General features: G+C 58.3%; 1 protein-coding gene across 1 annotated transcript in view; it reads right to left on the reverse strand.

The window, feature by feature from the left end:
* DHX37 (DEAH-box helicase 37) overlaps nucleotides 1–25,736 on the reverse strand; it is a 29,804-nt gene extending 4,068 nt beyond the window's left edge. Inside the window, exons 1-20 of the mRNA XM_058691466.1 lie at nucleotides 25,529–25,736; nucleotides 21,378–21,547; nucleotides 18,443–18,555; nucleotides 16,673–17,003; nucleotides 14,131–14,279; nucleotides 12,961–13,053; nucleotides 11,273–11,369; nucleotides 10,040–10,153; nucleotides 9,758–9,859; nucleotides 9,399–9,513; nucleotides 8,101–8,196; nucleotides 7,834–7,916; nucleotides 6,983–7,130; nucleotides 6,302–6,378; nucleotides 5,734–5,966; nucleotides 4,384–4,495; nucleotides 3,098–3,204; nucleotides 2,813–3,001; nucleotides 1,705–1,829; nucleotides 782–898 (exon numbers count right to left, since the gene is read on the reverse strand). Of these exons, the coding sequence (XP_058547449.1) occupies nucleotides 782–898; nucleotides 1,705–1,829; nucleotides 2,813–3,001; nucleotides 3,098–3,204; nucleotides 4,384–4,495; nucleotides 5,734–5,966; nucleotides 6,302–6,378; nucleotides 6,983–7,130; nucleotides 7,834–7,916; nucleotides 8,101–8,196; nucleotides 9,399–9,513; nucleotides 9,758–9,859; nucleotides 10,040–10,153; nucleotides 11,273–11,369; nucleotides 12,961–13,053; nucleotides 14,131–14,279; nucleotides 16,673–17,003; nucleotides 18,443–18,555; nucleotides 21,378–21,547; nucleotides 25,529–25,634 (2,677 nt within the window). The 5' untranslated portion in view covers nucleotides 25,635–25,736. The remainder of the gene's footprint in view (nucleotides 1–781; nucleotides 899–1,704; nucleotides 1,830–2,812; nucleotides 3,002–3,097; nucleotides 3,205–4,383; nucleotides 4,496–5,733; nucleotides 5,967–6,301; nucleotides 6,379–6,982; nucleotides 7,131–7,833; nucleotides 7,917–8,100; nucleotides 8,197–9,398; nucleotides 9,514–9,757; nucleotides 9,860–10,039; nucleotides 10,154–11,272; nucleotides 11,370–12,960; nucleotides 13,054–14,130; nucleotides 14,280–16,672; nucleotides 17,004–18,442; nucleotides 18,556–21,377; nucleotides 21,548–25,528) is intronic.
* Between the last annotated feature and the right edge of the window lie 1,667 nt (nucleotides 25,737–27,403).

Consider the following 27,403-nt stretch of genomic DNA (forward strand, 5'->3'; position numbering starts at 1 on the left):
AGAGGAGGGGGGTCTGAAGCTGTGGGGGTACCTTGCAGGGGGAGAGAGGGGATGGGGGGTTCGGGCCCTGCACCTCGGAGGGGGACGCGGCAGGGTGGAGAACCAGGGGATGAGGGCCAGGAAGGAAGGTGGGCGCAGACTGGACTGTTTCTGCTCTGAGATTTGCCCTGTAAACCTGTTTCTCTACAAAACCTTCAGCAAAACGGATGTTGTTGGAGGTGGAGAAAGAGAAAAAAGGGGAAAAATAGGAAACAAACAGGCCCCAAGGACAGAACACAGAAGCCCGGAAGCCTCTGTGCCTGGAGCCCCCGCCTCCCGACGCGGCCTCACACAGGTCTGGTCTCTGCCGGCTCAGCCCAGGGGCAGAAAGTGGGGGGCTGCTCCCCGACTCGCAAAAAGGGGCTCTCCACTTGGCCATGGAGCAAGCAGTGGGGAGGGGGGGCACAGGGGCCACTGAGAAGGGGGTATGGTGAGCAGCGGGGGGCAGAGGGTGACAAGAGGAATGTCACTAAGGAAAAGAGGAGACCGGGGGACAGACAGCCTGATGGAAACCAGTGTGCACGTTATCCCCCCGCTGGCACGCACGCCCGGGAAGCACCCAGTACTGGTTTGGGTTAAAGTCTCGGGAAGCAGGTGGGTTTGCAAACGTGGAATCTGTGGTTAAAGGGGATTGACTGTACGTGGCTGGTGTCGCCCGAAACAACTTGAAACCTCAAAACAGTCAAGTTCTCTGCCGCGTGCTGCCTGAGAACGGGAGGCTGGTGTGGGGGGCGGATGGTACCTGCGGTGGTCAGCTGGCCCCGCAGGCGCCGGATCTCCATCATGGCCTTGTACCGAAGCCCGTTGGCCTCGCAGAACTGGGGCGAGGAGCCGGAGTACTCACAGGCTCCCACGGCACCTAAGGACGAGGAGGGTGCTCGCTTGCTGCCCCGCCCAGGCCCGCCTGCCCCCAACCCCAGGCCCGCCTAGCCCCCCTCCCCAGGCCCACCTAACCCCCACCCCACCCCCAGGCCCGCCTGTCGCTCCCCCCCCGGAACCCCGCCCAGGCCCGCCTAGCCCCTCCCCCCCGGAACCCCACCCAGGCCAGCCTAACCACCCCCCCCCAGGCCCGCCTGCCCCCAATCCCAGGCCTGCCTAGCCCCCCCCACACCCCCCCCGCCAGGCCCGCCTGCCCCCCCTCCCAGGCCCACCTAACCCCCACCCCACCCCCAGGGCCGCCTAGCCCCCCTCCCCAGGCCCGCCTGCCCCCCCCCCAGGCCCACCTAACCCCCACCCCACCCCCAGGCCCGCCTGTCCCTCCCCCCCCAACCCCGCGCAGGCCCGCCTGCCCCCCACCCCAGGCCCGCCTAGCCCCTAGCCCCTCCCCCCCCGGAACCCCGCCCAGGCCCGCCTGCCCCCAACCCCAGGCCCGCCTGCCCCCCCCCCCAGGCCCACCTAACCCCCACCCCACCCCCAGGCCCGCCTGCCCCCCCCCCGGCCCACCTAACCCCCACCCCCCCCCCAGGCCCGCCTGTCCCTCCCCCCCCCCAACCCCGCGCAGGCCCGCCTGCCCCCCACCCCAGGCCCGCCTAGCCCCTGCCCCCCCCGAACCCCGCCCAGGCCAGCCTAACCACCCCCCCAGGCCCGCCTGTCCCCTCCCTCCCCCCCGGAACCCCGCCCAGGCCCGCCTGCCCCCCACCCCTCCACGCCGCACCGGGCACGCACCCAGCAGCACCATGACGTCCCCGAGCTGGAGAGAGGCGCCTTGCCCGGCCCAGATCCTTTTCATCTGGGCCACCCGGGCCCGCTTGCCCTTCAGCCTGGCGAGCTCCTCGTCACTGGTGGCCGGTCTGCCAACATAAGTACCACCTGGGTTACTGGCCCGGCCGCCCTCTGGGCCACAGGGGCAGGGAACGCATTAGTTAATCAGGGCAGGCTGGGAGGCTCAGGGGCAGAGAAAATGCCTGGTGGGGCCGCCGCCGAACACAACTGAGGTCCCAGAATCAAAATTCACTGCCAGCAGCCCACGAGATGATACACACGCCTGCTTCCTAACCCGACCAGTCCGCGTCTAGGGACTGATACAAAGAAAGGATCCAACAAACGAGTGACGTCGCATGTTGCCGAGCTGCTCACAAGCGACAAGAGCCTGAACCCTGCTGTGACCACCACCGAGCGTGGCCTGGATGAATTACCCTCCTGGCTCCCCGGCCTGAAGAGCGGACACGCAGGTTAAGGCACCCGTCAGGCCCGGTTTGGAGCGCTTTGCTCGCGTCCGCTACTTTATTTTTATTTTTTTAAATGTTTTTATTTATTTTGAGACAGAGAACAACAAAGCATGAGCAGGGGAGGGGCAGAGAGAGAGGGAGACACAGAATCCGAAGCAGGCTCCAGGCTCCGAGCCGTCAGCCCAGAGCCCGACGCGGGGCTCGAACTCACAAACCACAACATCATGACCTGAGCTGAAGTCGGACGCTTAACAGACTGAGCCACCCAGGTGCCCCTCGCGTCTGCTACTTTAACCCTGATGACAGCTCAGCTGTTATTAAGGCCTCATCCCCACTTTCCCCCTCTCTTCACAGAGAGGTGAAGTCGTCTCCCCAAGGCCACACAGCCCGGAAGTGGCAGAGGGAGAGCTGAACCCCGGCGGGCTGGCCGTCACACAACCGACCTTTGACATCTGCGCTGCCCCGGAAGTTCTGCAAAGGCAGAGCTCTGCCGGGATGGAACCAGGACGGAGCGCTGCCGGCTCAGGGAGGCCCCGAGTTAGCACGAGGCCACCCCACACGCCAGTCACCCCCCCGCCCCCGGAGGGCAGCCCCCGCAGGCCCACCTGTCCAGCTCCTCGAACAGCTCCCGGACCGTCATGGCAGCCACGAGGGTGATGGCGTAGGGCAGGCAGCCGTGTTGTCTGCTCAGCGCCAGCATCTTGGCGTAGCGGGGTGCCACGGGGAACGTGGCCATGGTCCTGCCCAGCGCGGTGATGGGGCAGCTCAGCCGGGACCTCTGCAGCTGCTTCACCCTGGAGGACGGAGGCGTGTGGTGGGCGGGGGGCGGGGGGGGCACGGCTAAGCGGCCCCGGGGCTCGCTGTTCCCCCCCACCCCCAGCCCCGCCTACCTTTCTGTCTTCTGGGGCGCCTGCAGGGCACCCAGTGCCACCAGCAGCTCCTCGGCGGCGACGAGGGCCTCCGCGGAGGGAGGGGTTGGAAAGGGGAAGTTGATGACCTGGGCACAGGAGACACGGCAGGGGCAGCGGTGAGACGTGGAGAAGCAGGCATGGTGGCCACAAGGGGCAGCAGGGCCTGGCCTGGCAGGGGACGGCGCCTCCCGCACCAGTCCGGACACCGCGCACAGCCCCAGGCACGCTCCAGCGCGGTGTGCCGGGGGGACCCCTTCGTTCACACGACCCACGGACTCAAAAGCACAGACCGACCACCTCACGGGTGCATCCACTGAGCACCTCGTGCGTCCTAGGGGCTGTTCTTGGCAACAGAGACGGAGAAAGCACCAGATAAGGGCTCCGCCTCCACGGGGCCCCTTCAACCAGAGCAAACGCATTAAGTGAACGGGAGCAGACGTCCTCACGCAATAAAAGGGTGAAGGAGGGAACAGACAGACCGGCATCGGGGATGGGGGCACCTGAGAAAGCGTGACCAACTCAAAACAGGTGTTCTAACAAATCCGCACACGGCCGCGTTCACAGCGGCTCTGTGTGTAGCAGCCAGAGGTGGAGACGCCCCAGGTGCCCGACAACAGCGGGACAGACAGGACGCGGCCTGGCCCTACGACGGAGCGATACTCAGCCGTACAGAGGAACGAAGTACTGACACGTGCCACCGCGTGGGTGACCCCCGAGGACGCTTATGCGAATGATCCCTTTCATACGAAACGTCCAAAACGGACAAAGCCACGGGGACAGAAAGCTGGTGCACGGTTGCCCTGGGGGTCAGGGTGGAAGGAACGGGAAAGGACTAATGGGTCCAGGGTCTCCCTCTCTTTCTCTCTCTCTGCACAACCCCTTGTGGAGCAGCAGAAAGGCAGGTGACCCCCAGACAGGTGCCACGTGAGGACCGTGTCAACAGAATGTTCTGTGAGCCCCAAGGACAGCGACAGGTTTCTGTGCAGTGGGCAGGCCTTCCCTGTGTGGCTTCCGTCCCAGGCACTCGTCCCCCAGGTGCTCCAGGGGTGCAGCCCCGGGGGAAGCGGTGCCTCGAGAGGTGGGAGGGCCCAGCGGCACGTGTGGACACAGCGTCCCACGAGAGCGCTCCGGGTGGCTGGGCCGGCACCACAGGGCTCCGCTCCTGGGTCCCCCGCATCTCAGGAGCCGGCCCGTGCGGGGGCTGGGGGCTCGGCGGGGGCTGGGGGCTCGGCGGGGTGCTGGCAGGGCCGGGGGCCGCCACTGACCTTTTCAATGTTGAGTGCTTTCATCTGAAGGATCAAGTCTTCAACCGGCCTCCGGGTGATTTCAGGAGGAGGAAACGGCTCAAAGTCACCGAAAACCGCAGATGAATAGAGCCTGGGGGGGGGAGAAGCACCAGAGAGAACACCATCATTTTATAAATAAATAGAAGGGCAGCTCCACCAAGCTACCGGGCACTGGATTTCAACCAGGACGCTTACGAGGGCCGGCACTGACCCTCCTCGTGCCTCTTTCCCTCTCCTGCGGGACAGGCCAAGCCAGCAGGGGACTCACCGGGGCTGGGGCACAGATGTCCGAAGCCACACATGCAGGGAGACCGGTGCCTGGCACACAGTCCCCGAGACTACTGTCGCTCCTTACTAGCTTTCTCTACACAGGTTCCCAATTTCCTTTTCTCGTGATTTAAAACAATGTCAAAGACACCCCAAAAAACCCAGCTATAAAGTGATCAAATAACCATAACAAAACACAGACGGGAAAGATATTCGCCAATGACGCCTCTGAGGCAGAGCTAATACGCAGATTAGGTAAAGAACTCTTAGGACTCAACAATAAAGGAAAAAGAACCCCGTTAAAGAAATAAGCAAAAGAAACGAACAAACACTTCTCCCAAGAACACAAATAGGCAACAGCACACGAAAGGACGCTCAAGGTCGGCGGGGGGGGGGGAACGCAAAGCAAGTGCACAGCGAGCGACCACGCACACTTGCAGGTCTAAAAAGATGGAAAGGAACAAACGTTGGCGAGAATGTGGGGAGACGGGGACCTGCGAGCACGGCTGCTGGGAACGTCAGAGTGGGGCAGCCGCTGCGGAGGACGCTTGACGGGCCCCAGAAGGCGCAAGAGTGACTATGTGACCCAGCAACCCCCCCAACCCCCCACCCCAGGGAGAGACCCAGGGGAAGCAGAAACACCGGTCCGAGCAAGGGGACGGGAAGGGGAGGAAAGCGCCTAGCGGATGGGGGCTTCTTTTGGGGTGACGACGTCTGGGACGGACTGGGGGACAGCTGCACGGTTCTGAGAACACCCAATACCAGAGAAGTGCACGCTTCGAAACTGTCAAAGTTCCGGTACGTTAACGGTACCTCCGGAAAGCCGTAACAAGATAAAACGAAAACAAAACAGCTAAAAATAAGTATCGCTTAAGGGTCAGAATAAAGAAAGCACGTTGAGTGCTTGAGAGCCAACAAGGGCTTGCACGGCACCCCAAGGACTGTCCCCAGGGGGACACGGCACTCGCTGCAGACTGGGGCGGGGGCCCCCTTCCTTGCTCCTCAGTGGTGGCTGCCGCAGAGGGACCCCCATCGTCACTGGAGAGGCCAGGGGAGTCCCACCTGTAGCAGTGGCCTGGCTCTGTCCGGCCCGCTCGGCCCGCCCGCTGATCGGCTGAGGCCTGTGACACCCAGGTGACTCGGAAGGAGGACACGCCAGTGACGCGGTCATAGTGACGCCTCTTCACTTTCCCACAGTCCACCACGTACTTGATGCCCGGGATGGTGAGGGACGTCTCGGCCACGTTGGTGGCCACGACGCACAGCCGTGTCCCTTCCGGGGGAGGCTGGAAGACCTGGGGTTGTCAGGGAGCAGAGGCCGCAAAACACCAGAATCAGGAAACAGCTGGTGGCACAGACATGTGGGGCTCTTGACCCCAGAGAAATCGGCCAGGCTGGGGGGGCCCACGGGTGGCGAGGTGGACAAGCCCTCCCCTTGCCTCTGGCCGCGATATTCCTCAGCGCAACCGCAGGGATGCGTTCCTGTTCTCCAAGGGATCCCAACACCCTCTCCCATCTGGGGGCGCTGACCTAACTGCTGAGGAGGAGGACAGCCCCGGGCCTGACCTGCCCCTATCTCAGTGCCCCTAGGAGGCGTCCCCAAGAGGCCAGGAGGAGCCCACACAGTTACCTGCGCCTGCTTCTCCGGGGCCAGCAGAGAGTAGAGCGGGAGCACATGGAGGGGCAGCGACGCATCCGGCTGTGCACCTGCAGGGAAAGCAGGGCCGGCTGGTACTCCCCGCCACCCGCGGGAGCCCACCGCAGGCTGCCCCGCGTCCCCCTACCTGTTGTACCTGCTACCAGGCGCCGCCCCCCGCCCCCAGACCAGCACAGGGTGGGCTGAGTCTGAGAGGCTCCTGGAGGCTCTTCAGGCCCCACGACCCTCCTCCAAGGGGGGGGACGCCCGCCCCGCTGGAGAGTCTGCTGGGAAGAATCTGGCCACGAGCCCTACCGCCGGCTGGGTGCCCCCGGGGCTCCCACAAGGCCGTGGGCCCATCTCCGTACAGGGGGCCCTGGGACCGGGCAGCCCCCCCGAGCCAGCCCTGAGGCCCGCCTTTACCCAGCAAAGCTGAGCCCGGGGGTGGCATGCCCATCACAATCGACGCTACGGAAATCGGAGGGTCTGTCTGCAGGCAGCTACAGGAACTCAGCAAACAGCAGGCGCAAGGCGGCCACAAAGCCCGGTCCTCTTGAGCTCCAGACCAACAAGTCTGGGCCTAACCACGGGGCCTGGCACACCGCGGGCGCCCTACAGACCCCTGCCGAGTGAATGACCCAGGGAGCGCGAGCAGGGGCCCTGCCCAGGGCACACCTCCGTCTGCCCCGTCGTCCCCCAAGTCCAGGTCAAGGTCGGAGCCCAGGGCCTCCTCCTCCTCGTCGTCCATTTCCGCCTCCCTGTCCTCGTCGCCTTCGCCTGCAGGCAACACCGAGTAGCTGTCCAGACTGATCTGCGGCAACGTCTAGACAAAGAAGACAGCAGAACCCCAGCTGCAGGAGACATGGTCACAGGCAGGAAAGACGAGCACGTCCAAGAACGAGGCCCAGCACTGCCCGTGAGCCCTCACAACCATTCTGCCCGCTTCCTCGCCTCAACGCCGGCACGACCACAGAGCTCGTCTCAACGGGCTGCCGTGAGGACCAGTCGACACTTGGACTTATGACGCCACCCGGCAGGTCCAAAACGCAGCGGGTGGGGGCAAGTGACCCCCCAGTAAGGATGCCATCGCCCCCGGAACCACAACGACATTGTGTGGGACTCCGCACCCTTTCTCTGCCTGCCCTCCCAGACATCCTCACAGGCCCTGCTCAGGACCTCACGGCCAGCCTTCCAGAAGCTTCTTCCTGGCCTCAGGGCTGGCCTTCCAGAAACTTCTTCCTGGCCCACAGCACAGGGAACCTTCAAATCACAGCCCACCCTGAGGCCTCTAGGGCAGCACCACCCAACAGAACTCTCTTCCACGGTAGGAATGTTCTGGACCCAGCACGGTCGCCGGCAGCCCCAGGTGGCTACTGAGCACCTGAAATGCGTCTGACAGAATTCGATTAAAACTGAACCTTATTTTTATTTCGTTTTAATTACATTGGCATCCACATGCCATGGGGCCACTGGCCACCAGAGAAGGTAGCTTCAGAGTCCCCAGGTGCCCACGAGCCTCTACATACCGCTGCCCGGGCCTTCCTTGCTCTTGTCCTTGACTTCTTAAACTTCCGCCCTTCCTCTACTGAATCTTCCCGATCTTCCTTTTCTGTAAGAAGGAGCAGATTCAGCAGGGAGAGGTCTCGAGGCCACACGCGGGTTACCAGGGCTCTGTTCTTCACCGTCCAGAGTAAGGCCACCGCACTGCTGGCCATTTATTGGGGAACGGCAGGGCGGGCGAGGCGCCGGCTCTCACACAGGGAGGCTCTCGGGGCCAAGTGCCGCTGGGGTACCTGGAGGCCTGCGTCTGGCGTGCGGGAAGGCTCTCCTCAGCCTGCGGCACAGCGCGTGCACCTCTGCCTGCCCCGTCAGGAACACCAGGATGCCCCCTGCGAAAAGAACCAGATCCCTCGGCTACCCGGTCATTCGTGGAGCAAACATCTACTTAGCAACTACCACCTGCCAGGAGCTGGGTGTAAGGAAGAGCCAGTCACGGCAGGACTCAGCCACAGAGACGAGCAGCGGCAGCCGCCTCCCACACAGAGGACGTGTGACAGGGAGCTGGACAGAGCCCCTGCACGACCTGGCTGTTCCACTCGTGGGCATTAGCCCAGGAGACCGGGAAAGAGGGACGCAACCCAAGACCTGTCCCCAGACACCCACGGCAGCTCCATTCACAACAGCCGAGAGGTGGAACAATCCAAGTGTCCGTCGGCTGGTGGATGGACCACCAGAGTGTGGTCCGTCCACACGGCAGAAAACACACAGACGAACCCCAAAAAAGCAAGACTATGTGAAAGAAGCCAGGCACAAAAGCCCACACACCGAACGAGTCCGTCTGTACAGAATGTCCGGAATAGACGAATGTGTCGGGACAGAAAGCAGAACGGGGGGAGGGGCCAGGACAGGGGGATGGAGAGTTAGTGTTTAATGGGGACAGAGTTTCCCTTGTGGATGGTGGGGACAGCCGCACAGCACGGGCACACCTCAGAGATGCCGCGGGTCTGGTCCCAGACCACCGAGAAGCGAGTGTCACAATGAGTGACACAAGCGAGCGTCACAGCTGTTGCTGGGTTGCCCTGTGCACACAGAAGTTACGCTTACGCTATGCTGGAACCTACTGAGCGCGCGATGGTGTCACTGTCTAAAAAGACACCGCGGATGCCTCGATTTAAAATATCGCTAAAAACTGCTAACCGTCACCGGAGCTCTCAGGAGTGGTGACCGCTGCTCACAGATCACTGGAAACGTACAGGGGGAGAGTCTGAAATACCGTGGAAATCGCCAGCGCGTGACACGGACGCTGAAGGGAGCAAGTGCTGTCGGAAAAGCGGCCCGATCGGCTGGCTTGACGCAGGATCGCCACGAACCCTAACTCATCAGAGTGCAGGAGCCGCGAAGTACGATCAAGCAAAGTGAGCGAGGGGAGCCTGCACTTGGGAAGGCGCTAAACGCCTCCGGATTATACACTTAAAAACGGCTCAAATGGTCCAACTCGTGTACGTTCCACCAGCAGGAAAGAGCCAGCGCGGGGAGGTGGGGCCTGGGGTGCGGAGGGGAGACCCGGCCTCGCCCGCTGCCGGGGCCTCACCTGGCGGCAGCATGCGGTGGATTTTGCAGACCTTCCGGAAGCACTCGCCACTGTAGTCTTCCAGCGGCGTCCGCTTGTTGAAATGCACCGTCACCGGGAACTGCCTGGACTCCACCTGGGACACACGCCCACAGAGGCACCGGGGGCGGTGGGCTGAGCTTGGTGCCTCCCCCGTCCCTGGCCCCTGCGACCCCGGAGCTCTCCGCTCGGCGCGAGCAGCTCCCCAAGGCCTCCCGGTCTCGGCCTCCACCAGCAGAGCGGGGCCTTGCGGGAGCGGCCTCGACACCAGGCGTCCCGCTGCGGGAGCTGACGGGCCCCGCTCCCCCCTCGCCGGCCCGAGACGCTGACCCAGGCGCTACCTTGATGACCGGGGGCGGCCGGGCGAAGAGCCGCTGGTTCTGCGTGAAGTCCTCCACCCGCAGCGTGGCCGACATGATGACCAGCTTCAGCGGCAGGTGCCTCTGCGGGAGGGCAGATGGGGTGACGGACGGAAGGGTAACACGGCCGGATCCAGGATTCCAAGGCGGAGGAATCACAGGGGGGCCGCTCACACCGAGAGTCACAGCCCTGCCCCTGGGCCCGGGGGACCCCGTGCTCAGGAGACCCTGTCTCACCTGACCCCCACCACCCCGCCGCCCTACCTTCGCCCGGAGAGACACGATGCGGGACAGGAGGCCGATGAGGATGTCCGTGTACACGCTCCTCTCGTGGGCTTCGTCAATGAGCACCACCTTGTACCTCCGCAGCAGGAAGTCCTGGGGAGGGGGGCGTGGTGAGGCCCGCCAGCCTGGGCCCGAGCCACTTCAGCATCACTCACACCCCATATTCCCGCTCCAGGAGCCCCCTTCACAGCTGGCACGGATCCGGGAGCACTGGCCCGGGGGATCCTGGTTTGTGACCTCAGGTAAGTTATTTCACTTCCCCGTGTCTGTTTTCCATCTGTAAAACAGGGCAACAGGACCCACTGCACGGGGTCACAGGGAGGTTTCCGTGACAAACACCATCCGTAAAGAACGCAGCCTGGGGGCTGGTGCCTGGCAGAGAAATTGCTGGAAAACGGGCAGCTACCATTTATTAGAGGCGAGCTACCAAAGCCAGACGCCTGTAGAGCAGAGAGGACACGCAGGACAAGGGAACGAGGGGGTGGCAGGTAGGACCGAGGACACTGGGACAGCGTCTCCCACGCAGAGAGGAGCCGTAGTCAACCACACCGGAGCCCCCTTCACAGCCACCTCCCCGGGTGACCCTGGCCGGCCTCAGGGCAGAGGGGGCAGGTGTCACCTCTGCCGTCCCCAGAGACCTCTGCCCAGGTGGACGCCACACAGCCAGCAAGGAGCAACACGCGTGTGGCCGAGGCACCAAGTCTGTGAACCAAATCCTAACGACACGAGCTCCCGCGTAACGAGCACCTACAAGGCGCTACGCTGAGGCGCGTTCACGCGTCGTACAACTTCTGCTTCAAAACAACCGTGTGAGGGGGCGCCTGGGTGGCGCAGTCGGTTAAGCGTCCGACTTCAGCCAGGTCACGATCTCGCGGTCCGTGAGTTCGAGCCCCGCGTCAGGCTCTGGGCTGATGGCTCGGAGCCTGGAGCCTGTTTCCGATTCTGTGTCTCCCTCTCTCTCTGCCCCTCCCCCGTTCATGCTCTGTCTCTCTCTGTCCCAAAAATAAATAAAAAATGTTGAAAAAAAAAATTAAAAAAAAAAACAAACAAAAAAAAACAACCGTGTGAGGAAGGTACCGGCTTGCAGATCAAGAAGACGAGGCTCAGAGAGGGGAAGGAACTTGCCCAAGGTGACACAGGGCTGCCGTGCCAGCGGGTGGCAAGACAAGCACTCGAACTGCCCGCCCCATGCTCGCTGGCCTCGCGTCCAACCTTCTGGATCTCCTTGAGCAACACGCCATCTGTCATGAACTTGATCCTGGTCTCTTCGGTCACGTTTCCCTCGTATCGGATCTGATAGGAGACGACCCTGCAGGGACAGACTCCGGCTCAGGGCAGGTAAGGTCCCGACCGGTTGCAGCCACGTGGCCACACGGGGGCGGACGGCGGAGGCCCGTCACCGCCCTCTGAAAAACGGGTCGGCTGAACGCGGACCTCGGTCGGAGTGCAATTTGAACGACCAACGGTGAACAACTGTTCAGAAGAGAGACAACGGGGGCCAGAGGGCCCCCCAGTGTGTCACAGGGTTTCGGTCACGGTGAGGGCGCTGAAATTGTTCTAGCATCTTCTCGCACAGAAATGAAATACAGCCTTGATCTTTCAGCCCAACAGACAAACCCCGAGGAAGCAATTCTCCAAGAGCAGCTCTGCACCCCTGGGGTGCAGGGCACGGAGTCAGAAGCAAGTTGGCCACCAGCTGACCATCACCGAACTGGGTTTCGGGTCCACGGGGGCTCGTTCACTACGCTTTCTACTTTCGTGTGTGCTTAAAAGCTTCCACAAAAAGTTAAAGAGGGGGCACCTGGGTGGCTCAGTCAGTTAAGTGTCCGACTCTTGATTTCGGCTCAGGTCACGATGTCGCGGTTCGTGTGATCGCACCCCGCGTCGGGCTCTGCGCTGGCAGCGTGGGGCCTGCCTAGGATTCTCTCTCTCCCTCTCTCTGCCCCTCTCCTGCTCTCCCTCTCTCTGTCAAAATAAACATTCCCTTAAAAAAAGTTAAAAATGGTGACCAAAAAGGATAGCTTTGTATGTATTATTTTCAACACATACCATCAAATACAACGGGAAAGATTCAGAAGGGGTGAACAATATGAATCGTTTATATACAAGTCGGAGAGGAGAAATACAGAGATGCCCACGGTTGCTTGTCTGTGCCTGTGACTGTCTGGAACAATCCACGGGAAACACGCTGGGGGCACCCTGCCCCCACAACATGCGCACACAACAAGCCTCCCCGACCCGCACGCCAGTCCCAGGAGGGCGGGCCGTTCTGTCTCGCTCATCGTGTCCTGAGACCCGGGGCCGGGCCGGCCCACAGCAGGTGCCGCTCGGTAAATATTCAGAGAAGAGGGCAGATGAAGGAGACTTTCTCAATTTTAGGCCCAGTAGACATGCTACCCCCTCAAACCTGGATGCCCTGGTGCGGGCCGAGGCCCAGGCGTGTGCGGTATAAACGCGGCCCCAGCCACCCTCAGGCGGGCGCTCTGCCTGCTTTGTTCAGTTTTCCACATCAAGTCCTAAAGCCTCGCCGCCCGCAGGGGACCCAAACTCGGGAGCCCTGCCTAGACAGAACTACTGGACCATGGCAAGCAGTGATCACTGCCTGCCTGCGTCTGGCCACCTGCCACTCTGCTCCGCCCTCGAGCCCCAGAAAGGGCCACGGTCTCCTCGGGGCACTGGGCACGGAGTGAGCCCGAGGGCCTGGCGGGCTCGTCCTTGCCCTGTGGCCCCTCCCCAGGAAGGTCCTGCCGTCCAGAGGGCGGAAAGCCCTCTTGCGGGAGGAGACCCTCCGCCCGGACGCAGAAGCAACGCTCCCACCCAGCACCCTCGAGACGGACAGCGCGCCCGGGGCCAAGCCGGGGGACCACCCCCTTCCCTCCTCCAGGACACAGAGCCCTCACCGCTGTGACAGATTCATCTCCGTGGCCACCCGCTGGGACATGGCCACAGCAGCCACGCGGCGGGGCTCTGTGATGCCGATGATGCTGTCGTCGCTGTGGGAGGGAGAGAAGACACATCAGCAGTGCTCGGCCCCACCTGTCAGTCCCACGGTCACACACGGTTCCCCGTCAGGACTCCACGTACGGAGTGGCCCTCCCTAGAGGTGACGAGGCACCGCCTGACAGCAAAAGGGGACAGCCTGGCGGTCCGCACACAGACGCGTGGGAGTCACAGTGGAAGGGAAAGCAGCCAGCTGCGGATGGGAGGCTGGGCTGGAGCTGGCCCGGAGCAAGTGCTCTGAGTCACAGGACCTGCCAAGGGGACGGCGGACGACAGGCAGCACAGAAGCCCGCGGCCGGTCCCCCTAGAAAGGTCTGCTTACTGGGTCGGGGGTGGCTGGTGTCCGAGATCCGAATTTTGGGAGGGTTCCTGATCCTGATAAGTGGGGGGGGGGGGGGGGGGGGGGGGTCTCCGTGCCTGGACTGTTTGTACCAACAGCGTGGTTCATCCTGACCATCGGCTTTCCTTCTGGGCGCCTGGGACTTGGGTAGGTGCCAGGGAGAGGGGGTCCGACCCCAACAAACACCCTGGGTGCTCAGTTTCTACTCGGCTCGTCTGGTGACAGCTCTTTACACGGACTGCTTCTGTGTGACTCTCCCGGGAAAGGGTTCAGAAAGCCTGTGCCCGGTTCTCCCACACTCCACCCCGTGCACCTCTTCCCTCTGCCGATCGTGTTTTGTGTTCTTTTGCTCTAAGAAATCACACTCACATGTACAACTACACGCTGGGTCCCGTGAGCCTTCCTCGCAAATCAACGAACCCGGGGTGGTCTTGGGGACCTGTGACACACCCGGGTCAAAAGTGCCAACAGGAGGCGACATTCATAAACACACCGCCCCACGTGACAGGGGCTGATCTAAGCATTTTACACAAAGTCTCTCATTTCGTGCACACGACACCCGTGTGAAGTAGGTGCAACGACTGTGGGAGGACACCAAGGCCCAGAGAAGTTAAGCAGCTTGCCCAAAGCCACACAGCATACCAACGGCGGAGCCTGGATTAGGGCCCTGGGAGCTCCCACTCATAGTAACTTTTGGGGGTCACCCGAGGGGCCAGCCCCCAGCCCCCACCTGGTGTAGCCTGCTTCGTAGAGAAACTGTGGCACCTGCGTGGTCTTCCCGCTGCCGGTCTCACCACACACGATGACGATGGGGTGCTCGGCCACCGCCTCCATGATCACTTGCTCTTCAGCAAGAATTGGGAGCTTTAGCCGTTCTTCCTGGCGAAGAGAGGAAGTCAGTGCTCAGGGAATCGGGGGGGTGGGGGGGCTGCCCCGCAGAATGGCAGAGGGGATCGGCGAGACTGCGAAGGGTGACGTGGTTTCTATAAAGGTGGCCGTGGGCATGTGGATGCCGTGAGCCCTCCTAGCAAAGCCAGTGAGGCCCTGCTACAGGGGACAGAGACAGCAGTGGGATCCTCCCGTGCCAGAGCGGGTGTCCTCGGGGACAGCCCAGCACGCAAAGCCGACCCCTGAACAACTGCGGGGGCCTGCTTCCTCACGCACGGATTGTCTTCGGTACAGTACGGGACTAGGGGCGCCTGGCTGGCTCAGTCAGTAGAGCATGATCTCGCGGTCGTGAGTTCAAGACACATGGAGGCTGCAGAGATTACTTAAAAAAAAAAGTACAAGGCTATAAATGTTTTCTCTTCCTTACGATTTCCTCAGTAACATCTTCTTTCCCTAGCTTACTTTTATTTTAAGAATACAGAAAACATATGACACACATAACATACAAACCACGTATGAATCAACTGTTTTGTGTTCTGAGGCTTCGGGTCAACAGTACGCTATTAGTCGTCAAGTTTGGGGGGAGTCAAAAGCTGCACGTGGATTTCTGACCGCGAGGGGGGCGGAGCCCCTAACCCCCGTTGTTCAAGGATCTGGTGTTATTATATACTGCAGAAGTTTCACGAACCACAGCTCACACCTTCATTACGTGAAGCATGCTAAGTGCGGATTTAAAACATTCTGTTCCGTTTCTATTCTACTCCGTTTCTATTCTACTCCGTTTTGTTTCAAAACCAAAAGCGCTAGGGGCGCCTGGGTGGCGCAGTCAGTTAAGCGTCCGACTTCAGCCAGGTCACGATCTCGCGGTCCGTGAGTTCGAGCCCCGCGTCAGGCTCTGGGCTGATGGCTCGGAGCCTGGAGCCTGTTTCCGATTCTGTGTCTCCCTCTCTCTCTGCCCCTCCCCCGTTCATGCTCTGTCTCTCTCTGTCCCAAAAATAAAAATAAAAAACGTTGAAAAAAAAATTAAAAACAAAAACAAACAAACAAAAACCAAAAGCGCTAGTCATCTCGTGACCCGGTCATGGCTGTGACCTACAGTTTGCCAACACTGCCCGAGAGGAAGTTCTGTGCATGTGAAGAATTCTCGCGGGGCGCCTGGGTGGCTCAGTCGGTTAGGCGTCCGACTTCGGCTCAGGTCGTGATCTCACGGTCCGTGAGTTCTAGCCCCGCGTCGGGCTCTGTGCTGACTGCTCAGAGCCTGGAGCCTGTTTTAGATTCTGTGTCTCCCTCTCTCTCTGACCCTCCCCCATTCATGCTCTGTCTCTCTCTCTGTCTCAAAAATAAATAAACGTTAAAAAAAAAAAAAAAAAAGAATTCTCGCAAGAATACGTGCCCTGTGTTCTAGTCACACGCCGGAATACTCGAGAGCAGCGGGGGAAAACCACCCAGAATAAGGGGGACTTCGGTTACAGCACCGACACGGACGAATAAGTCTCAGAAACGTGAAACTGACTTGACCAAGCAATCGAAGTGCAGGGAGACGAGTGATATGATGTCACTTATCAAAACAGGTGGTCGACCTGTCGTAACGGCTTAGGAACACGTATGGAGAAAAGCCATGGAGAAAGAAAGGGGCTGAAGCTGGGGCGGGGGCAGCCCGGGGCCCGCAGGGACCGAGTGAAGAGATTCCCGCACCAGCAGCAGCCATGTGACGGCACCTACGAGCAAATCTTTGTAGCATGAACCCAGGGGCACACCGGGTGGTTCCTCAGAGCCGTCAGCTTGCCCCATTTATATCCGAGCACACGAACTGAAATCCCGGTTTCAATAAATAGTTCTGATGCTTACTTACAACGCTGTGCTGATATTTTCTGTTCTTTTTTTTTTTTTCCATTAAAAGAAAGGAGCTGGTCGCATCCCTCCGGTTTCCACAACACAGCGTGCAGTCTGCCACAGCCCCGCTAGGACCCAGGAGGCCTCCTGCCTCAGGGCCTTAGCTCCTGCTGTTCTCAGTGTGGGACACCCCCCTCTCCTCCGCTCCTGCTGGTCTCCCAGCTCCTGCCCCAGATGCCTCCCCAGGCCCTCCTGCTCTCCCCCTTCCCGGCACCCAGCCTCCTCCGTTCACAACAGCGGGGGCGCTGTCTGCTGCCCTCCCCCCCACCCACCCCGTGCCGGGACTGCAGCCGGCACGTCCACACACGCACCCGCCCACGTCTCCACGCCGACCCTACAGGAGGGCACAGTTGCTCCCGTTCTGGGCGAGGACACCGGCGCACGGGAGGGATCCCACCCGCTCGAGGCACAGGACGCCCCCCCCGCCCCCGCCCCCCCCAACCCCCCACCACGCTAGCCTCAGAGCCCGTCGCAGACACGGAGCAGCAAACCTGCACTTCGGGGGAGCGGTCCACAGGGATGGAGACGGCGGGCTTCGCTGGGGGCCTGGCCACGGTGGGGGCTGCTGCCGGAGGTACCGACGACGTCGCGGCCAGAGAGGGCTGGCCGCTGGAGCCGGGGCCCCCGGCCCCCGCCCCCGGTGGAGCTGGCGGCGGCCCCGCACCAGCCTCCTCCACGGGCTCGGCGGCAGGGGCCTCATCAGGCTCAGACTCCACCGAGGACTCGGATGACTCATCTTCTGCCTCCTCGCGGGGGCGCTTCCGATGGGCCCCGCTGAGGCTGCTGATCTTCTGCCCCTGGGCTTCGATCTCGTCAGACCTCCTGCCAGCACGGCCAGAAGTCAGGCCCTAGGATGGGCCGGTCAACCTGAGGTAGCTCTGTGTTGCGACACACCCCTCAGAAGCCGGGATTCAAAGGACACCCCCCTCTCCCACCTCAGGGCCTTTGCACATGCTGTTCCCGCTCCCTATGCAGAAGTACTCCCTCACTTCACTCAAATGTCACCCATCAGGGAGACTCTCCCATCTCCCTCCATCCTCTTTCCCTGCATTAGTTTGTGCCTCGTGCTTCCCAGCACTAGATACGTATGCATTCGTTTGACTATTGCCCATCTCCCCATGAGGAGAACGCAGGCTTCTTAAGGGAAGCTTCCTTCTTATTTTACCTGTGTGCACTCTCCATCCCCGGGGCCCAGAGGAGAGCCTGGGACAGTTTGCACTCAGAGCAGCCATAAGGCCTACACACAAGGCCTACAGGGAGCAGGCTGACAGAAAGACGGCCGTGTCCCGTGGGTCTGTGGCGGGGGGGGCGGAGGGAGGCACATGGGCTCCATCTAAGGGTCAGCTGCCCTGTGAGAGGGCCATCTGGTGTGGCACAAGACCAGGCGGGAACCTGGATTTTAATATGAGACCAACTTTTCTTTTTTAATACTTATTTATTGGAGAGGGAGAAGGAGAGGGACAGGGAGAGACGGAGGGAGGAGGAGGGGGAGAGGGACGATCTTAAGCAGGCTTCAAGCTCAGAGCAGAGCCTAATGCAGGGCTCGATTCCAAAGCCCAAATCAAGAGTCAGATGCTCAGTGCACCCAGGTGCACCCCGACTCCTGCAGTCTGAATCTTGGAATGTGGGTGGTATTGGGTTGAACAGTGTCTCCCTAGAATTCACATCCAGGGACTCAGAATGTGACCTTCTTGGAAACAGGGTCTTTGCAAAGGTAATTCAGGTAAAATGAGGGCATCCTGGATCAGGGCGGGCCCCAATTCCAATGCCTGGCGTCCTTAAAAGACGCGGACACAGAGGAAGGCCACGGAAGACAGAGAGACACACCGGGAGACACAGCGGAGACGGGGACCGCGGTGTCACATCTACAAGGAACCCCCAGGACGGCTGGCAGCCACCCGAAGCCGGGGGAGAGGGGAGGAACAGCTTCTCCAGCTTCCAGAAGGGACCAAGCCTGTGACACCCGGAAGGCCACACTTCTGCGCTCAGAAATAAGCTGAACCGAATCCCTGATCACCTGAAGGCAACGTCTAGCCTAATCGTCTGGGCCAGAGCTGGAAGAACCGGTCGCGCAGGACCCCGCATGAGTGAGAAGGTCCGCGCGTGTGGGCGGGAATCAGCAGCACCCAGGCCCCCACGCGGCGGAGGCGTGTTAGCACGGGGGCCACTGCAGGCGTCTTTCCTCCTAACGCTCAACCCGGAAGGCTCGGTGACCTGTGAGGCCGCCCCCGGGGCCCTGGCAGGAGGGGCACCCGACTCACTCTTTGGCGTGGTACATGCGGTTCCCAGTGCCCAGCTTGGACGTGGTGTAAAAGAGTCTCAGCTCGGCTTCTGAGACCTGGACTTCACTCAATTTCTGTAGCATCTCCGCTCGCTGGGGAAGGAAATGACAGTGTCAGACATGTGGCAGGGCGACCCTCTCTTCAGAAGGGAAGGGAGACCTGGGGAGTGCCCGGGGGGCTTAGTTGGTGAAGCGTCTGACCGTTGATTTGGGCTCAGGTCGTGATCTTGCGGTTCGTGAGTTCGAACCCCACATCGGGCTCTGTGCTGACGGCAGGGAGCCTGCTTGGGATTCTCTCTCTCTGCCCCTCCCCTGCTCACACTCTCTCAAAGATAAACTTAAAAAAAAATTTAAAAATTATAAAAAGAGATCACTTAAAACATTAAATTAAAAAAAAAAAAAAGGGAAGGGAGACCGTACATCAGATTTTGGCTACGCTAACATCTAGGCTTTTTAAACCAAACGTCCAATTATTTTTTTTTTTAATTTTTTTTTTTAACGTTTATTTATTTTTGAGACAGAGAGACAGAGCATGAATGGGGGAGGGGCAGAGAGAGAGGGAGACACAGAATCAGAAGCAGGATCCAGGCTCTGAGCCATCAGCCCAGAGCCCGACGTGGGGCTCGAACTCGCGGACCGTGAGATCGTGACCTGAGCTGAAGTCGGATGCTTAACCGACTGATCCACCCAGGCGCCCCCCAAACGTCCAATTATAAGTGCATCACAGGCCAGGGGCCTTACATTCACGTGAGCTGGGGTGGCTGTCTACCCCTGGAGTCTGGCGCTGGACCAAGGCTCTCTCTGCATCACTGTGTGTCATAAGCAATTCTCCACCATCCAGATGCCCATCCGCAGGAGACCGTATAATAAAGGAGGGTTTATGTGTACAAAGCGGGGCTCCCCCGCGGTGTCAAAGGGAGGGGAGGCTCTTGTGTGATATGGCAAGCGGTCCCTGTGCCACCTTCTAGAAAGCAGCATGCGGAGGCGGGGACAGTTGGCCTCTTTCTGCTGAGGAACCATTCAGGAGTTTTTCTTCCTCTTGAAATTATAAACATGCATTTTATATGTGCTCCCATCTACGTATTTTGCAATCAACGAGAGGAAAAAGCACGTACAGAACAGTGAGAAAAAACACCGCACAGGATTTTAAAGGACACACTCGCGGACTGTGAGCCTCCCTGCAGAAAGGGCTCCGGGGGCCGAGTGTCAGGGCTGTGAGCAGGGGACCCTGTGTGGTGATCCTGGTGGAAGGTCAAATGTGAACCCCAGGAAGTCTCCAGATTGGGGTTTCTCGGTCTCTGCACTGCAGGCAGTGCGGGCCAGAGAACGTTTTGTCCCAGCTGAGGATCCCTGCCTCAGATCCAAATAGCATTTCCAGGACATTCGGAGGCAGAGGGGTGTGTTTGACTGCACCACAGAGATGAAGGTTTAAAATCGCAGACTGTGGGAAACCGCAGACAAGCAACCTGATTTCCCTCAACAAATAAATGACAAGGGGGGGGGGGGGGAGAGGAGAGAAAGAAAAATAAATAGGTGGGCTAGGGGAGCATTTATGAAACAATTGGAAATTCGACCATTTAGGGAAAGTTGATATTTTTAAAAAATTTTGGTGGGCTAATGGCCTTGTGGGTTATTTAAAAAAAAATTTTTTTTTTTTTTACATTTATTCATTTTTGAGAGACAGAGAGAGAGCACGAGCAGAGGAGGGGCAGAGAGAAAGAGGGAGACACAGACTCCGAAGCAGGCTTCAGGTTCCGAGCTGTCAGCACAGAGCCCGACGCAGGCTCGAACTCACTGGCCTGAACTCACTGGCCGTGAGATCATGACCTGAGCCGAAGTCGGATGCTCAACCGACTGAGCCCCGCACCCCTCTTGCCTATTCTAAATGGCCCTTATTTTAGAGATACAATTGAAACTGTTTATGTATAAACACAACGGTGTCCTGCCCTCTCAAAGGATAACTCTTGTCCCAGAATGCAACCTTATTTGGAGAAAGGGTCTCTTCAGATGTAATTAAGTTAAAGATCTCGGGATGAGATCTGGATTATCCAGGTGGGTCCTAAATCCCAAGGCAAGTGTCCTTACAAGACACACACAGAGGACAGCCACTTGAAGACAGGGGCCAAGACTGGACAGATGAGGCCACAGGCCAAGAACGCTGAGGGCCACCCAAAGCAGGGGGACCCTCCCCTAGAGGCTTCAGAAGCAGCAAGGCCCTGCTGACACCTTGATTTCAGACTCCGGCCTCCAGAACCACAACAGAATACAACTCTACCCTAAGCTGCTCAGTTTGCCGTCCTGTTTCAGCAGCCCCGGACACCAATACAGACTTATGCTTCCCCGGCTTTGACCCCGGAGGTGGGAAAGTGGCCAGCAGGAGGGATGACGAGGGGACTCTGGGCTGGCAGCCGCTGGCACTGGCGACCAGGACGCATGAGTCCATTACACTAGGTTCTCTGCTTCAGTAGAAGTTTGAATTTCCCAATACAAAATTTGTTCTGCAAAGAAGTACGAAGGGAGGGGCACCTGGGTGGCTCAGTTGGTTAAGGGTCCAACTCTTGATTTCGACTCAGGTCGTGATCTCAAGTTTGTGGGTCTGAGCCCCACATCCGGCTCTGCGCTGACAGCTGGCCTCAACAAACCTGGGCCCTGCTGGAGCTGTGTCAGGCAAGGGCCAGCAACGGGGAGGCCATTCAAATTTAAATTAATTAAATCACAAAAAGAATTCAATTCCTCAACCTTGCTAGCCACACACGCCTAGCGACTACCCTATGGGATTGCGCAGACACAAACCAGGCCCGCATTCCGGAAAGTTCTACGGGACAGTCCCAAGGAAGAGATCAAGTTGGGGGACACAGACCCCATCCCTCCGCAGTCTGGGGGGCCGGGCGCAAACCCTGCCACAACAGGCGTACCTGGCTCTTTTTCTCCTTCTGATCTAAGATCTTCTGCAGCATTTTCCGCTCTTTCTTGGTCAGAGGCTTTTTCTCCTTCTTCGCCAGGGGAGGAGCCTTGGGCTTCTTTTTCTTCTTTCCCGGCAAAACCAGCGCATTGCTTGCGTCAACTCCTTTCAGCGAGCCCTGATCTGGAAAGACACACATGCCTGAACCCTGGCCCAGGGACCGGAGACCCCGGAGGCCAAATAACGGTCAACATTCACGCCACCGGCTCGGTGCGGGGCGGCTCCATGTGGCCTCCCCACCCCAGTGTGAGCCCCCTGAGCGCCCCCACGGGACCGGGGGTGCGGGCCCACCACCGTTCACTCAGCTTGCCTACCCAGCACCCGCCACGCGGGTCAGGGCACCTCCACCCTAGCGGTCAAGGCAGAGGAGAGCGGGTGCCAGGAGGGAGGGTACACGGGACAGCAGTGCTCCGCTCAGAATGTGGCCTGCTTTCGGCAGACCTGTGAGGTCAAAACTATTTTCACAGCACTGGTACAACGTCCTCCTCGGACACGCTGGGGACTAAGTACTGAGTTTGTACCTTATCTATTTTCATTTTTATATTTTTTAAATTGTTTATGTTTATTTATTTTGGGGATGGGGGGGCAGAACGCGAGCTGGGGAGGGCAGAGAAACGGAATCCGAAGCAGGCTCCAGGCTCTGAGCGGTCAGCGCAGAACCCGATGTGGGGCTGGAACCCACGAAATGTGCGATCAGGACCTGAGCCCAAGTCAGACCCTTAACCAACTGAGCCACCCAGGCACCCCATGTACCATACCTACTTTACAAAAAAATTATTTTTTAAACGTTTATTTATTTTTTTTGAGACAGAGAGAGACAGAGCATGAATGGGGGAGGGTCAGAGAGAGAGGGAGACACAGAATCCGAAACAGGCTCCAGGCTCTGAGCCATCAGCCCAGAGCCCGACGCGGGGCTCGAACTCACGGACCGCGAGATCGCGACCTGGCTGAAGTCGGACGCTTAACCGACTGCGCCACCCAGGCGCCCCCCATACCTACTTTTATTTTATTTTATTTTTTTTTTAATTTTTTTTTCAACGTTTTTTATTTATTTTTGGGACAGAGAGAGACAGAGCATGAACGGGGGAGGGGCAGAGAGAGAGGGAGACACAGAATCGGAAACGGGCTCCAGGCTCCGAGCCATCGGCCCAGAGCCCGACGCGGGGCTCGAACTCACGGACCGCGAGATCGTGACCTGGCTGAAGTCGGACGCTTAACCGACTGCGCCACCCAGGCGCCCCACCATACCTACTTTTAAATGTCACAGTCTGGGGGCGCCTGGGTGGCTCAGTCGGTTGGGCGTCCGACTTCGGCTCAGGTCGCGATCTCGCGGTCCGTGAGTTCAAGCCCCATGTCGGGCTCTGTGCTGACCGCTCGGAGCCTGGAACCCGTTTCGGATTCTGTGTCTCCCTCTCTCTCTGACCCTCTTCTGCTCATGCTCTGTCTCTCTCTGTCTCAAAAATAAATAAATGTTAAAAAAATAAAAAATTAAAAATAGATGCCACAGTCTGAAAGTATACAATCTAGACCCAAATTCGGCTACATTACTCTTCAACCCAACCTGCTGTGGCTCCCCTCTCCCGTGTTCCGTGGGGGCCCTGACTTTCAGTAGTTCCTCTGGCTTCGTCCATCTTGCCTTGTGTCACAAAACGTAGGAGAGAACGAGACAATTTTAAGCAATGCAAGTGATCCATTGTGCAATTCTCGCATAAAACAGAATTAAAAGCGAGAAAGGAAAAAAAAAAAAAAAAAAAAGAGCGTACAGCAAGCATTTTCCAGAGGCTCCAAATCGTGTGACGCGTAGCTGCTCTCACAGCTGAAAAAGCGTGTGCTCGTATGTACAGGTTTCAAAATTTCTTGGTGTTGATGGATAGAAGCCACACCAACAAAAGCACTTTGGGACCCTCAGTTTTTAGGAACGTGAAAGGGTCCTCGGTCCAAAAATTTGAGAACCACAGTACTATAGAAAAAAAAAATAATAAGGGAAGTGATAAAAACAGAAATCAGGCAGCGGGTGGCGATGTTAGGTCAGTGGTCGGGGAAGGCTCTTTGAAGAAGGCAGGCGATGTGATGGATGTTTTTATAAGCCTCCTCTTGGCCCCTCAGGAAGGCGGGGATTAATTGGAGATGTCCTGAGGTGGGAAAGAACCTTCCCCGATCTTTGGGTCCAAGAGACCTCAGGCCCCCCTGCTCCAATCACCTCCTCCAAAACTCCGACGGGGGTAGAACGACTACTCCTCCTGGATCCTTTTTACAGATGAGAAAACTGAGGCATGGAGATGTGAGGCGGTTTGGTCAGCCCCCAGCCTATCCGTGCGACTTCTCAGGAGGGAATTCAGGCTCCAGGTTCCCACCCTAAAATTCTGTCTGGTAACCTCACTGTCTTTCAGGCCCAACGAGAGTGCAGAACAGAAGGCCAGGCCGTGGGTCGAGGGACACAGGCCTTTCCAGCGGCCCTGCTCTCCCTCTGTGCATCTCCAGAGCCTAGGTCCGCTGTTTCCTGATGTTTAACTCGGCTGGACCTCAGGGAGCACGTGCATTCAGCTGGGTGAGTCCGACCTGGGACCGCATCCTTTTCAGGAGCCTGCGAGACAACTCTGAACGGACTCAGTCACTTCATCTCACCTCTCCTGCACAAGTGGCCCCATCCAGGTCATGGACAGCTTCCCTGGTTACATCCAGAGGTCCCTCTCTCCCTCCCTGGCCCCTTGGGAACATCTGATGCGGATGGTGGGACCCCCTCCACGGCACCCAGACCACACGCCCCAGAGCTCTCCTCCCCATATCCTTCTCCAGGGCAGGACTCACCCCCTCAGTGAGCTAATCCAGCCTGGACTTGAAATGAACAAACCCCAGCCACTCACCGATGACTCCAAACTGCCATCTCCCCCAGGAACGGCCTCTCTCAAGCACCTGCCTGCCTACCCTGGTCGCCTGGGTTATGGAACAGGACCCCCAGACCACTCATATCCCAAACATGGTTCTGGGTCTCCCAAGCTGCCCACCCTGCCTTTTCTCCACCGCCTGGGCCCAGCGCCTGGGAGTCCTTTTCGACATCAGTGTTCTTGGGCACGCTCAGCCAGCAAATCCTGTGAGCTCCTCGTAGCCTGACCACCACCAGCTCACCTGCTCCCTGCGTGAACGAATGAACAAGCTCCTAACCGACCACCCTGGTTCTACCTAACCTTCTACTGCTTCTCTACGCAGCAGCCACAGAGATGCTGTCACCACATAAGCCTACGTCCCCCTGGCGCTCTAAACCCTGCCCCAGCCACAGTCCTCACCACGACCCCACCTCGCGGACCCTACGTGATCCTGCCCCATTTTTTTCTTTCACCTCCACTCAGCCATTCTGGCTGCCTTCAGGCCTTGACTCAACGCCTCCTCAGTGAGGCCTTCCCTGCCCACCCGATGGGACACTGCAACCCACCCAAACACCCACTCTGCTTTATCTCCTTAGTATTTATACCCACGCAACATCCTGTATATTTTACCTGTCTGCCTTTGCCTCTTTCCTCCCACAAGCATCTAATAGGCTCAGCAGGGCAGATTCTTTTTTTTTTTTTTTTCCCCCTTAAATCTCCTCTTCCCTTATGTCTCCTAAAGTCCTGGCAGCTCCTACTAGAAAGGAGTCTGAGCAGAAACGTCAAGCAGCCTGGAGCTGAGCAGACAGGTCTGGGCTAAACATACTTACTTATTCGGGGGTCGCTGGCAAGGAGATTATAAAACAGCCAGAGGAATAGAGGGAATTACCTTATTTTCTTGCCCACATTCCCCCATACTACTAAACTAGGGGTGGGGGCACCTGGCCGGCTCAGTCTGAAGAGCACCCGGCTCTTGATCTCAGCTAAGGTCCTCAGTTCGAGTCCACCGCTGGGTGCAGAGATTACTTAAATAAAACTTGAGAAAGTAATAAACTAGGGCCGGACTCCCATAGAGGAGCAGGCCCCGGGACTGTCCCAAATTCACCGTTAAAACCATAGTGTCACTGTCTCCCCTTCCCCGGATCATCTGAGAGGAGGTTCCTCCCGGTGCCCCCCGCCCCAGAGTCGCGGAGCCCTTCGGCCCCTCCCCGAAACCCAGCCCCCGTCCCGGACGCCTTACCCTCTAGTTCCAGCAGGACGGGGGGCGGTTCCGGGGGGCCCTTCGAGGGGCCGGGGGTCGCCTGCTGGCGCCCCTTGACGTTGTAGCGCCGGCGCAGCTTCCCCATGGCGCTGGGTCCGGCAGGGTTTACGGCTGGCTGCGGGAGCCGCGCACCCCAAAACCCAGCCCACGTGGGTTCCCTCCCAGGCCCCAGGCTCGGGCCGCGAGACTTCCGGGCTGCACTCTCGCGAGAGCTGGGAAACAACAGGGGGCTGGGGGCGGGGCCTGCGGGGAGGAGGCGGGGCGGGGCCAAGTTAGAGGCGGGAACGAGGCCTGAGGTCTCCTGGGAGGCCTGAATTTAAACTGGGGATAGTTCGCACGTGGTGTAGGCAGAGTCCCTAAATCGGAGTTACCTGCTAATACTCATTTGGCTACCTGGGAGTGGGGCTGTGTTGTCACCTTTCCAACTATCACCCCGTCCCCATTGCAAACTGCTTCTCTTTTTTTTTTGCTCATTTGCATTTTCTGTTACTCCGATAAGAAACATAATTAATTGTGTAGTAAAAAGGCACGAAATATTTCCATTACAGGGACAGAAGAACGAAAAGAAGAAAGTATCTATTAGGCGGCTTTAAACTCTCATTACCATATCACATTGTCTGTAGCACATTCGGAAATAATGTACTTTGTGAGTCCTGTAATTATGTTGCGTGTAGAACAGTTACATCGTGCAGCATTTTTTCTGTTAAAAGCATGAGTTCATTAAGGGCAGACTTTTTTTTTTTTTTTTTAACACTTTTTATTTATTTTTGGGACAGAGAGAGACAGAGCATGAACGGGGGAGGGGCAGAGAGAGAGAGAGACACAGAATCGGAAACAGGCTCCAGGCTCCGAGCCATCAGCCCAGAGCCTGACGCGGGGCTCGAACTCACGGACCGCGAGATCGTGACCTGGCTGAAGTCGGACGCTTAACCGACTGCGCCACCCAGGCGCCCCAAGGGCAGACATTTAAATAACATAACAAAAACCAGGTGAAGGCATTAGGATTTATTTTAGAATTGTATTTATTTTAATGTCTATTTATTTGAGAGAGAGTGCGCTCAAGCAGAAGGGCAGAGAGAGAGAGAGAGAGAGAGAGAGAGAGAGAGAGAGAATGCCAAGCAGGCTCCTTGCTGTCAGTGCAGAATCCAGCATCCAGCGCGGGCCAAACTCACCAACTGTGAGTCCAAATTCAGGAACTGTGGGATCATGAGTCGGAGGCTTAACCGACTGAGCCACCCAGGCGCCCCTAGAATTTTAGAAAGGAACCTAGAACAAGATCTGCTGCAGAGTAGGTAAGCAATAAGGAGTTACTGAATGTAATAATCACTGAATGAATAAATGAAGAGCATGATTGCATAGACTTTCTCCTTCCCCCCCAAATTCAAAAGCAAAAACATCCCTATAAACACACAGGTGGTGCATGAGAGGACTTAGATAATGTATGTATAAACATGTTTATAAAGTTATATACTGATTTAAACGAATTTTGGGGAGGAGAGAGAATAATTAGCATATCAAACCTCTGGTTTCAGGGGTCTTATTGCTTAGAATGATAATGATCTGCAGTGTTTCCTTTGAATATGTTTAAGTAAATAAAAGGTGTGTCCATGTTAAAATTAAGGGGGTAATAGTAACTTCTCCTATAGTTTCCTTATATACCAAAGTATTATCTCCAGAAAATACAATGTTGTGTAAAACAAGAAGGAAAAGACATAGGGGTGCCTGGGTGGCTCAGTCTGTTGAGCATCTGACTCTTGACTTCAGCTCAGGTCATGATCTTGTGGTTTGTGGGTTTGAGCCCTGCATCTGGCTCCGTGCTGACAGTGCAGAGCCTGCTTAGGATTCTGTCTCTCT

The sequence above is a fragment of the Neofelis nebulosa genome, chromosome 11 (genome assembly GCF_028018385.1).
Source record: "Neofelis nebulosa isolate mNeoNeb1 chromosome 11, mNeoNeb1.pri, whole genome shotgun sequence".
Classification (NCBI taxonomy): Eukaryota; Metazoa; Chordata; class Mammalia; order Carnivora; family Felidae; genus Neofelis; species Neofelis nebulosa.